Raw genomic sequence first — 12,937 nt, forward strand, 5'->3', positions numbered from 1 at the left:
ATTGAGAGACACTGAAGGTCTCTGCGACAGAGGGACAGACATGGGTAGATTTCCTGTCTGTTCTCTAATCTTTTGTGCAATAAATTCACCTTAGCACTTAATTACACATATCCAACAGGTGTCGGCGTTGTCGTCGGAGACACCCTCACACACACATATTTGCTCTATCGCCTCCTTAGGGGAGCCTTTTACCTCAGACATGTCGACACACACGTACCGACACACCACACACACAGGGGATGCTCTATTTGAAGACAGTTCCCCCACAAGGCCCTTTGGAGAGACCGAGAGAGAGTATGCCAGCACACACCACAGCGCTATATGACCCAGGAATCACACAGTAACGTAGTGTTAACCCAGTAGCTGCTGTATATATTGTTTTTACGCCAAATTTATGTGTCCCCCCTCTCTTTTCACCCTCTTTTATCATGCTTCTGCAGGGGAGAGCCTGGGGAGCTTCCTCTCAGCGGAGCTGTGGAGAGAAAATGGCGCTGGTGAGTGCTGAGGAAGAAGCCCCGCCCCCTCAGCGGCGGGCTTCTGTCCCGCGATTTTGTGTGAAATAATGTCGGGGGCCCATGCATATATACAGTGCCCAGCTGTATATATGCTCTATTTTGCCAGGAGGTACTCAATTGCTGCCCAGGGCGCCCCCCCTGCGCCCTGCACCCTACAGTGACCGGAGTGTGCGGGTTAAATGTGGGAGCAATGGCGCACAGCTGCAGTGCTGTGCGCTACCTCATATGAAGACAGGAGTCTTCTGCCGCCGATTTTGAAGTCTTCTTGCTTCTCTCGCCGGCTTCTGTCTTCTGGCTCTGCGAGGGGGACGGTGGCACGGCTCCGGGATCGGACGACCAAGGGTGAGTTCCTGTGTTCGATCCCTCTGGAGCTAATGGTGTCCAGTAGCCTAAGAAGCACGACCTATCCGCAGTTAGTAGGTTTGCTTCTCTCCCCTCAGTCTGCCTGTTGCCAGCAGATCTCTCTGAAAATAAAAAATCCTAATAAAATACTTTCTTATTAGCAAGCTCAGGAGAGCTCACTAAAGTGCACCCAGCTCTGACCGGGCACAGATTCTAACTGAGGTCTGGAGGAGGGAAATAGAGGGAGGAGCCAGTGAACACCAGTAGTCCTAATTCTTTCTTAGAGTGCCCTGTCTCCTGCGGAGCCCGTCTATTCCCCATGGTCCTTACGGAGTCCCCAGCATCCACTAGGACGTTAGAGAAAGTCAATGTGCTCTGTGAATGCAGACAGCTGCAAGACAAAACCTCCTGCCAGGAAAGGCAGATTGCAATATGGGATGAAGTTGGTCAGAGAGCAGAGGTACCTGTGGGCAACATTTGGTACTCAAGCTCCTGTGGAACTACACATCCCAGCATGCCCTGCCAGAGTGTCATATGTTGCCAATTCCTAAAGTAGCCATAAAGTAGCCAATCAGCTTTGACACTGTTTCTAATGAAATTAGAGCACCTACAGCATTACAGAACCACCCTTCCCTTTTCAAAACAATAACTCAGGGCTGTAAATTTCTTTAGACTGGTGCCACAGGTGTTGAGAACATGGTGAAGGGTGATATCAACCATATCACCTTTCTCTGCTGCTCAGTATGTCCATTGCCTGTGCAGTTTATACAACTGAACTCACTGGCGTACTGTATATTACATGTTCGAATATGGGTAAATGCGTAATCCAACAACTATGGACCTTATTCAGCATCAGCTGCATCAGTTAGCAGAACTGCAACTGCTTGCGTTCGTATGCTGGGGGCCGCCCATCCACACACAAAACGGGTGCTGTGCACACGCAGTGGGCCAGAAACATATTGAATAAGGCCCTATATCCTGCTGTCTGAAGTTCACTTCAGGCTGTTATTACTATAGGGCCCGACGCATTGTTGGATGCAATGTTAAATTATTCTAACGCTGCAGAAGGCATCTTGTATTGTATTTCTCAGCACATGATGGTGAACAAAACTACCTTCAAAATTGAAAAAAACATTCTGACCAATTTAACTAAACAACATGCTGTAACCAGCTCTGCAACGTTTGTAGAGAACCTGGTGCTCATGAGCGGAGATCACTTGCTCAAGGTGAGAGGTTTAAACAGCAGGAGATCTAGAAACACATACAGATTGGACAGCCCTCGTCTTTGCCTCTAGCATCGTCTAGCGTGCCCACGGGCATGCTGGTGCACGGCATACAGAGCCTCAAATGGTTGCACGCAGGCACGGCTAATCACAAGCACAATGCGTGCAACCAGTTCACAGGTGCGGTGAGGGCGACGGACACATCTGTATTAATCTGTAAACACACATTTGAATATACCTCAAAAGCCAAGAACAACACAATTAGCACAGAGATTCAGCTGTTTCTGCCTCTCAGTTCCAGCAACTGCTGCTCTCTCCCACAATACCACAGGCCATGTATAATATGGAGAGATTCTACAACACATACAACATGTTGAGGATGATATTTGTATACCAAGTTGATCACTGTGGTGAGAAAACCTCAGCAAGAAAATCATCAGCATTTGCTTTAGGTAAATCCTAAAGCTAGGTACACACTGGAGCGATGTCGCTCCAAAGCAAAATATTGCTTACATCGCTCAGTTTGTACCAAGGGCTGCGCAATCCCGCGGTCATACGCGACAGACGCTTGGTTTGTTGTGCTGCACATCAAACCAAGCGTCCATCACTAGCGTCCTGTGTTATGTTAATGAAGGACAGAACATGGTTGTTGGGACCATCATTAAAGTCGCCCCAGTGTGTCAGGGCAATTTGGGCTGACTGGAATTCATTCCTATGTTGTAACGAATCCCCGTCACACCAGTGTGTTCCCAGCTTTAGGGTGGCACTGGTATTTAGCACATGACTTTGATTCAGTGTAGTATTGCTGTGTGTGGATCTCACTAAGGGGTCAAACGAGAACTTTGTGGGCCCCACAGCACCATACACTGTCCCAATGCTTCTTGAGAAACACCGCTCCACAGCAGTTATTACTTTTATGCCCCATAATAGTGCAAATATGCCCTAGTTTATTTTATGAACCATCGTAGTTCCTTAGTTAACGAGACATCACATTGTAGGGCTGCCAGTATACATTATGCCACACAGTATGCCGAATTGACATTATGATATATAGTGGTCTTCATACTGTGCTACATTAAAGTGCCCCAGTTCTTATTATGTAACATTATAGTGCTCTCAGCACTACAATGAGCAGATCAGTGTGCGACATACTGTATTATAGTGGCCTCCAGTTCATCTTATGCCACATTACAGTGCCCCCTTATCAATATAACATCCACTACACACTTCTCTCACTGAAAAAGTAATGTCACACAATTCAGGCTGGGCAAAGGATCATACCCAATTAGCAGGCAAACCTGGTAAATAGGTATGCAATTTTATAAAGTGGGTCCAGGCCCCCCTAAGCCTCTGGGCACCAAAGGAATGGCACCCCTTGCACCGACTACAGTTATGCCCATGCTCTCACTACTGCCCTCTTGTTATCTCAAACACCCTCTACTTTCTAATACCACTATTTACTACAGAAATACTACAACTAAAAAGAATAGCCTAATTTATGACCTGACAGAAAAAACCAATAATACAATAACTTACGTTCCACAATGCAAGGACGCTTGTGTTCTCAGTACTCTTTTTTTATAATATATTTGCTGTGTGCAACATGGGTGGTGGTTGGTGCCATCCTGAATACAGTGGCATAATACTCGTATATTGATACTGCATAGCACTATATTACATATATTTAGAAGTGCCATGCATGTGCAATGACCTGTGAATTCAACTATGATTATGAAAGCAAAACAATATCAATGTGTTAAGCTCATTCAATAGCAATCAAGGATAACAATAAAGTACAAGGCACTCACTAACCTGATGGTTGGGTAGAAAACTCTGCATAGGCTTCCTTCCGTTCCCTCTGTTCCAAAGGAAGCTGCCATGGCATCTGGTGGGGCTTTGCAAGAAGTTTTACTTTGTATGTGATATTGGGCTTTAAGTTAATAAAGTGATACCTGTAAGTGGCAGCCTTAACAATGTCAAATTCCTCCTCATTCAAGAATATGACATGACTATAATTGCTGTTGCTTGGGAGCCAGGAGAGTTCAGCAGACATTGGGGTGATATTATCCACTTTGAGATGAGAAGGAGCTACGATAACATCCTTACCAACTAGCAAAGTACACTGCAGCTGATCAGAGTTGCCTCGATCTGTAACCGTCTGGATTGATATGCGATAAGTAACCGTGGCAAGATCCAGTTTTTCAATAAGACTTTTTGTTCTACTCCCAAAGCTCAACGTTGTACGGACTTCTTTTCCCACCAACACATTATAGCTGTGGATTGTACCCCAGCCTGGTGGCACTAGTGGAGGCTCCCAGCCTACAATAACACTTTTGGCGAGTTGTTTGATAAGAGTTATTTTCCGAGGATAAGGCACAATGTCTTCTCCAATCTCATCAATGTTCACATCCATGGTCCCTGTGCCATTGTTCAGCACACTGGATTCTATGTGGATAGATGGGGTGATCTCCAGCTTGTGGTCACCATGATGAAGAGGAGCTGAGTGATTAAGGAAATTTTCTTCTTGTTCACTGGCCAAGTTGCTGGAGACATGAAATTCCTCATTTTGAACAAAATCTACAAAATTTGAAGGAACAAGACCTCTCTGGCCATCCAGCAGCTCTCCTGTGTATGATAAACATTTATATAGATATGTCAACAATGTAGGATTTCTATTGGTTTTTGTGAGCTTTATAAAAAAAATAAAAAAGCAGACAAATGGAATATAATATATGGTACATACACATATTTCTAATAGTATTTTCTAATAGTAACTAATGGATAAACAATAAGTTTTCAGTACTACCCATATCACATATACAGGGACAGTTTCTGAGTTGTGTGCAAAGCGAAAAAGATCAAGTAGCTTTGTATCTGAACAAACCATGTTAATGTTATCTTTTTTGCATGCAGGGTAAATACACATACTTTTTTTTTTTTTGCAAAACAATTTATTGAATTCTCACAAAAGCAAGAAAATACAGCTACTTTTACATGTTACATGTAGCCCACAAATACTGGACAGCTTTACTTTTACACTGCTATTTAGATTTCAATTTAGCCCCCCCTCATCATCTAAATCTCTCTGCACGTTACATCTGTCCCCTCATGGTTCGTCCAGGTACATATGGAGCCGCACTCATCTGAGGTGGCTCCATCGCAGACGTGCACTCCCAGCATGACTAGGCGATCTGTCCGCCTAGTCACGCCGGAAGTGCACAGACACGCTCTCCCATTCATAGAACAGGAGAGCGTCCCCATCTGGGCGCGCGCACCCGCCCGGATGTACACACTCTCCCATTCTAGTGAATGGGGCATGACTCCATAACGGGCGCGCGCGCCCAGCCAGAGACGCGCGAGTCCTAGGCGCGCCTATGTGAGCGGGCCTAGGCACAGACGGAGCCACGACTAGCGTGGCTTCATCTGTACACAGTTACAGTAATTGCTCTTTTTACTTTACTCCTATCTCAGAATCAGACCCACAATTAGTAAACGATCAATTCCTCCCAGTCAGTTCATTAGCCCGTCAAGTTACTGTACCAATGAGTTGATTAACGCTAAATTGGAGGAAATGTATAATTAAATATCCCAATGGTGGTTTCCCCAGGAAGACTTCGATAATTAGATAGATAAGTTTCAGAATACAGTAGGTCACATTTGATATTTACTACATATAAAAAGAATACATTAGCTATGGTTATGCATTGTTAATCACTGGATTATATTATGGAATAATACGTAAACAGAGGGGGGGGGGGGGGGGCACCCGAGTAGGAGTATCAAACAATTTAATTAGCTTTTTACATACAGGAAAATCATCTCATCAGCATTATGTGAATGAGACATTTCCCTAATCATTCATTTTGGTATAAAGCTCTTAAAGGGATTTCTTCTAGTTATAGGAGATGGAGAGTTATGTTCAGAATGTTGAAACACAACATGGTCTTCAGGACTGGTAAATTACAAACCCTTGCTCTAAAGAGTGTTAACAAAGAATTGCATCTTAAGAAGAGAATATTAATTAAATGTTTTAGTTAATTTTATTCACTTTGGAATGTTATTGGTGTTTGGCATATAACTGAATTTGTGCTCAGCACACTGTTAATGAACAAACCTGGTGTAACCTAGGGATAGCTGTATTATGCTGCAGGCTCTGCCCGTTATTTGTACAGACTCGCTTCACCTCTGGATCCAGATCAGCAGCATGTGTTAATGAAGCTGCTGCCATTGTGGGAGGGTGTTAAATCACCTGTCTGGTGATCGCTCTGGTGTCTGTCACCTGTCTGGTGATCGCTCTGGTGTCTGTCACCTGTCTGGTGATCGCTCTGGTGTCTGTCACCTGTCTGGTGATCAGTCTCCTGTTTGTCACCTGTCTGGTGATCGCTCTGGTGTCTGTCACCTGTCTGGTGATCACTCTGGTGTCTGTCACCTGTCTGGTGATCACTCTGGTGTCTGTCACCTGTCTGGTGATCACTCTGGTGTCTGTCACCTGTCTGGTGATCGCTCTGGTGTCTGTCACCTGTCTGGTGATCGCTCTGGTGTCTGTCACCTGTCTGGTGATCGCTCTGGTGTCTGTCACCTGTCTGGTGATCGCTCTGGTGTCTGTCACCTGTCTGGTGATCGCTCTGGTGTCTGTCACCTGTCTGGTGATCGGTCTGGTGTCTGTCACCTGTCTGGTGATCGGTCTGGTGTCTGTCACCTGTCTGGTGATCAGTCTCCTGTCTGTCACCAGTCCCACTTTCGGCACTCGAATGCTGAGATAGCACTGTGCAGGTGCCATCAGTACATCTCCAGCTGCACCCTCTGGGCTACTGAAAAAAAACCTAAAACGTTATTGTTTTGCGAATGCACAATGCATACGGCATGAGGCAACAGCAGCTGCTGAAATGGTTAGTGCCACTAACCTTTCATATATCTGCCGGCACACAGGCGTTTGTAGACAGCAGTGCCGATATAGACTGGGGTGCCCAGGTATTGAACCGGCACTTCGGGCGTCTTATGTCCAGGGATACAGTATCTGCGGCACATAATGTTCGCAGATACCACTATACCCTGTAACGACTGGTGATACATCTACCCCTAATTCCATCTAAATAAAATGCACATTGAGTATATTTTTGTGTTAAATGTAAAAAGGATACGGGTAGACACTGAAAGCATGTTGCTTAATACTTGGTATACCACAATACAAATACTACTGTACTCAACACTAAGATCATGTGTGCACTGAGTGTTTCTGTCTGGATGTACTTTGTGGAGTAGCAGATTCCATTTGTCGTATGACCCTAATTTTAAAAAAAGGGCCGATCCAATGCAGTTTAAGCTACATATATAGTAAATGAGAGTCACTGCTTGTATATGAAGAGATCAGTATATGAGAGCATGTTTCCTATTACAAAGGAAGTAATGCCTGTGATTTGTGTGTGAAGTGCATTATACATAGACATAAATACCTTCATAAAACCCATCCTCATCCATATCTCCATACACATAGAGGTATTTTCCTGCCACCAGGGGAAGTTCTGCCTCTGGGTTTTCATTTGGTCCATCAAAGGGATTATAACTGAGACAAAATGAGAGTGTTTGTAGGAGAGGGGAGGGGAGGGGGGGGGGGGGGGTGAAGCAGCAGATGAAGATGAATAGAAGGGGATAGAGATAATGCATGATTAGATAGGAGAAATAGCTTGAGTGCACATTTTTCCATGTAACGATCACATCATAATATTCCCATCTCTTACATCGGTCAACTAAGCTATTGCACTCAGCAACATAAGACAAGGTACACTGTCTAGATCACATAAATAATAAACAGAAAACAAAAATACAGAAACAAGCTAAGAAGCCTCAGGTGATGTTTATCGAAGAAGAGCACAAATAGGTGCTGATGCAGGCTGAGACTTGTGCCCCCAAATACGTCTCTCAGCAGAATGTTTGTGCAAAGGCCTGTACTGCTGCTGCTTATAATCAGCATGGAACTTTGTGGCGTGTACCTAAACCACGTACAGCACTGTGCTTTGACAGAATGGTCTGGGGCCATAATACTGTGGAGTCCCCCTGTTATAAGGTCTACCAGCACATTCCTGTCCAGCACGGGGGGGCATCCCATGTAAGCAGCATGTCCTTGGCACTTGACATATTTTCATTTTTTTCCCCTATGGATTGTCAAGGTGGAAGGAAAAAGAGGATCACCACTTAGATTTAGATAAGGAATAAAGTGGTGAACAAGGATGTAAGGGGGGATTCTTATTATTAGTACAATTGCCTCAGTGTGTAAGTGTCTATTTTAAAGGTATTTCTTACTGGTGCACTATGGGTCCCAGTTGACCCTGGACTTCAAGGCATGATGGCACCTAAACCATTCTTTATAACCAATATCGGTGATGAGTGACATATCCACACCTTATGATACGCATAAGATTATATACACTGACACACTATTTTAGCATACACTTTTTATTTCAGATAATTACAACCAATTTACAGCCAACTCCTCATCAGACCCATAATTTCCTAAAATTACATATTTCATGGTTTCAAGCATCCAATAGTGAAAAAGGAAAATACAGTAGTACAGGTTGAGTCTCCCATATCCAGAATACTTGGGACCAGAGGTATTCTGGATATTAGATTGTTCTGCATTTTGGAATATTTGCATACCATAATAAGATATCTTGGGGATGGGCCCCAAATCTAAACCGCATGCATTTAGGTTTCATATACACCTTATATACCTTGTCTTAAGACAATTTTATACAATACTTTACAATAAACAAAGTTTGTGTGCATTTAACCAACAGAAAGCAAATATGTCAGTATCTCAATCATGTTAAAAAAAATCTGAATTTCAGAATATTCTGTATTTCGGAATTATGGATATGGCAGACTCAACATGTATAATGTTTGATAAATGGAAATCATGCGTTACTAGTCCCAGCAGCAGCTATTTGTGCTCCTGTTACAGTGTGAATCTCTGAAATCCTTTGCCATGTCGGCCTTAGAACAAAAGAGCATACAGTGTGTGAGACACTGGATACACAATACCTTTCTCAGTTTACTGTTGCAGAATGTGTCATAAAGATTCCCAGTGTACTCTCCTTTTATCTTTAAGCACCTGCTTTATGTGGTTACTTCAGTAAAACATGATTGTAAAGCGCGCTACACACTGGTCGATACCAGTGAAAGATATGAACGAAATCGTTCATTAATGAACGAGATACCGTTCATATATTTCAGTTTGTAGGCACCAACGATGAACGATGCGCGGCCCACAGCCCCCCCCCCCCCCCCTTCCCCGCCGGGTCGACCGTCTGCCGTATCGGTCGCCAAGCCTGTAGGGCCCTTAAAACATATATATATATATATATATATATATATATTTTTTTTTTTTTAAGACTAATAAAATAAATATTTAATTTGTATAAATGCCAACTCCTGGAAAATAATGCCAGATTCTATGAGTGCCCAACTGCCCATCTCTACACTAGCATCTGTTAGTATTTATCCATTTAATATAATACTATCTGCTTATTTACTGTAAACTAAACTGGAGCTAGGAAATTGGTGCTTACCTGTAGCGTGCAATACAAAGGTGGACTTTCCCAGAGTATCTTTGCTTTGAGGTATTCGTATTCTGTTCATTATCCATCTGGAAAACACAGTTGAGTTCATGAATGTTGTATAGGTATTAGTGACAGAATGGGTCAGGGTAGGAGAAAAGGGTGGTCAGAAGATGCTGGGCTTCAAAAAGGGGGGAAGCTGCAAGTGAAAGTAATTAAAACAGATAATTAACAAGTGCCGCCAACAGCACCCCCTACCCTGCAGCGCTATATGTGGTGCCCCCTCCGCACACACTAGTTACAGCACTGTCTGGGCTATCTATGACCAACATACAAAACTTACATCTGAACCAAACCTTTGTCTTGGGCTGCCAGATCGGGACCTTGAGAGGAAAGTAGGTTTGACTGATAATTGTTCTGGCTTGTCCCCGGTGGTTTGGAGTGGCCGGATAAACTCAGAAATCAAAGACCGGCTACCAGTAGGACTTTCATGACCTGTGTAAAAATTGACAGCTACATTTTAGGAGGCCACAAGGGAAATGATTTATTGATTTTCAAATGTCAACAAAACTGATAAGGCGTTATTCCTCAGAACATATTCAAGCTGAATTATTTCATTTTTGTATCCTTACCTGTACTGTACAGTATACTCAAATAGTACACACTGCCTTAAGCAGTAACTTTATTCCCCATCACACAAGCCTGCTGCAGTTCATCGAGTGAAGCTTACAATCCAAAATTACAGACAAAACTTTATCATTTGTAAAAAAAATTTATACCCTTTCATTCCGTTGTAGAAGATATAGATGTTATAAACTACAGAGAGACATCAATTTTAGCCTGAGTGCAAAATTACACAGAACAGTAACCCATAGCAACAACCAGCATTTGATTGGTCTAATGGAAAGTAGGCTACTAAATAAAGTCCCTGATTGGTTGTTTTAGCAATAAGCAAGTTTGGAACCCTTTAACCACGGGTATGGGTTGTTGGGTCGACACAACTTTTAAGTCGACGTGGGCATTATGTCGACATGCACTAGGTAGACAGGTGAAAAGGTCGACATGAGTTTTTGGACTTTTTTGAGTGTTGTTTTCTTTGTAAAGTGACGGGGAACCCCAATTAGTGCACCGTGTCCCCTCGCATGGCTCGCTTCACTCGCCATGCTTCGGGCAGGTTACCATTACCAATTGTAGTCCACGTGGATCGTGAAGTATGAAAAAGTAAAAAAAAAAATGAAACACTCATGTCGACTTTTTGACCTGTCTACCTAGTTAGTACATGTCGACCTAATGCCTATGTCGACCTAGTGCATGTCAACCTAATATCCAGGTCGACCTAATGACTGTTGACCTAAGTTGTGTCGACCTTACAACCGTATCCCTTTAACCACAGTCTTGCTCTGAAATTCATTTACTGTAATAGAATATGCTTTGCAAAAAAAGATGTAAGTGAAAACAAAAACAAAACATTCTAATGCAGACAGTAAATGCTGTCTGATTATTATTATTTTTGTATATTTTAGTTTACAAAACCAACAAAAGCCCAAAATAATAGAAAATAAGCAACATTTAGCATGACTGACACAAAACTAAACTAAGATCTTTAACATTGTAGAAGAGTTAAAAGTCCGAGCACGACAGTAAGTACTGTATCTGATGGGTGTGTTGTACATTTTGAACTTAAATACAGTGATAGTAAATGACTGTAGCACTATGGGCTTGGACACAGTACAAGCAATTACAGTAAAGATAACGGGCCTGGTTTACAGATAGATATTAAGTCCAACAGCAGCCCATAACAATAGCTTTCATGCACTTTACATGTACAGTACTTTAAAATGTGTCTGGCTTTCTAGTAACTTGCACTCCAATTTGGGAGCAGGCATGTGCAAGTAGTGTGCAGTAAGGGTATGCACACGGGTATGCACATGTAATCTGTAGCTCACCCGCTTGAGGTAAGGGGGAGTATGCAATTCGCTCAGTTTTTTTGCTATTTTTAGTGTGAATGGATATTAATCCTATGTTAAAGGGGCAGAAAACACGTGGATCGACGATTTTGAGGCATTTTTCGCCAATGCCTTTTCACTTAATAAAACAGGTGAAAAGGTATTGGCTAAGATGCCTTCAAAACGGCCGAATACAGCCCTAATTGAATACTCATGTGGGGTGAATTCATTAGCTGAAATGATCGGAACTAATTGCATACCCCCCAAAGCCAACTAAGATCTCTTAGGAGATGTATAATTTGTTAATAATAACAATAATAATAATAATACTAAAAAGCAACAATAATAATTATAATAATGCATGAATCATATGAATTGAGAAATATGAATTACCCACAAAAATAAGCATTCCATCTACTTCCTGAAAGCTTGTAAGTCTAATAAGGTGTTCATGGGCCGAATGAATTAAAGGCATGTCAACGTACAGAAGACTAATGCTGCAAATGTACATAAATAGGAGTACGTGCCTTGCAGATTGGCCCTGACGGTTATTTTAAATTTTGCAAATACAATTTAGTTCTGATGAAATAATTGATTGCGCTTTATTGCACTGACATTGGGCCTGATTCAGATGCGGTTGCCGCTTCAATGTTGCCGAAACTGAGCGATTATCATCAAACTGTGCATGCGTCGCGGCTGCAGTGCACACGCACAAAGGTGCCTTTTGCAATGCAGCTCACTGCTGTGTCGGCAATTAAATGAAGCCCATTGTCAGCTGTTCTGCTAAGGTCCAACTATGAAACAATACAAACATATTAAAGTATTGCCAATTGTGTAACATGATTACATTAAATAATATACTGTAAATTTATTATTGGAAATCGGATCAATTTTAAGGGGGCAATTTAAACCTTACCATTGGGCTCTTGGAAGAAATGTGTTGCTATTCCTTATTACGTAAATGACAACAGCATTTAAAAATAAAAAGTGTCTCATAAAGCATAATTTTATTATGTTTCATTGCTGTATATAATTAGAAAAGAGAATTAAAAAAATCCCTAATTTGTTCCTATTTTTAAATTTACTTATAAAATGTTATTTTAGCGACCAGCTGCGTAATGTATTAATGATCACTGCAGCAGTGTCTAAAAGCATACAAAAACGTGTTGGGAAGAAAGGGCTAATAACACTACTGCAAGTAAATGATGCAGTGAGGCTCTTCAGACCATGACAGGTTATGGGACAACTCCGTAAAGTGAGTCACAGGCAAATACGGTAGATTAAATCATGGTATGAAACGATGTGTACGGTTGTCAGCTTTTTGAACCTATTCCCACACTACCACATTCATTTTA

At 42.3% G+C, this 12,937-nt stretch overlaps 1 protein-coding gene across 27 annotated transcripts in view; it reads right to left on the bottom strand.

The window, feature by feature from the left end:
- The window catches only part of RIMBP2 (RIMS binding protein 2), a 1,046,283-nt gene that overhangs the window by 222,457 nt on the left and 810,889 nt on the right, over nucleotides 1-12,937 (bottom strand). For all 27 annotated transcript variants that reach the window (XM_063964621.1, XM_063964623.1, XM_063964618.1 and 24 more), the window contains 4 exons: nucleotides 9,980-10,131; nucleotides 9,649-9,725; nucleotides 7,534-7,643; nucleotides 3,893-4,705 (listed from right to left, as the gene is read on the bottom strand). In XM_063964621.1, coding sequence (XP_063820691.1) covers nucleotides 3,893-4,705; nucleotides 7,534-7,643; nucleotides 9,649-9,725; nucleotides 9,980-10,131 — 1,152 coding nt within the window. The remainder of the gene's footprint in view (nucleotides 1-3,892; nucleotides 4,706-7,533; nucleotides 7,644-9,648; nucleotides 9,726-9,979; nucleotides 10,132-12,937) is intronic.

Source organism: Pseudophryne corroboree, chromosome 1 (assembly GCF_028390025.1).
Source record: "Pseudophryne corroboree isolate aPseCor3 chromosome 1, aPseCor3.hap2, whole genome shotgun sequence".
Lineage (NCBI taxonomy): Eukaryota > Metazoa > Chordata > Amphibia > Anura > Myobatrachidae > Pseudophryne > Pseudophryne corroboree.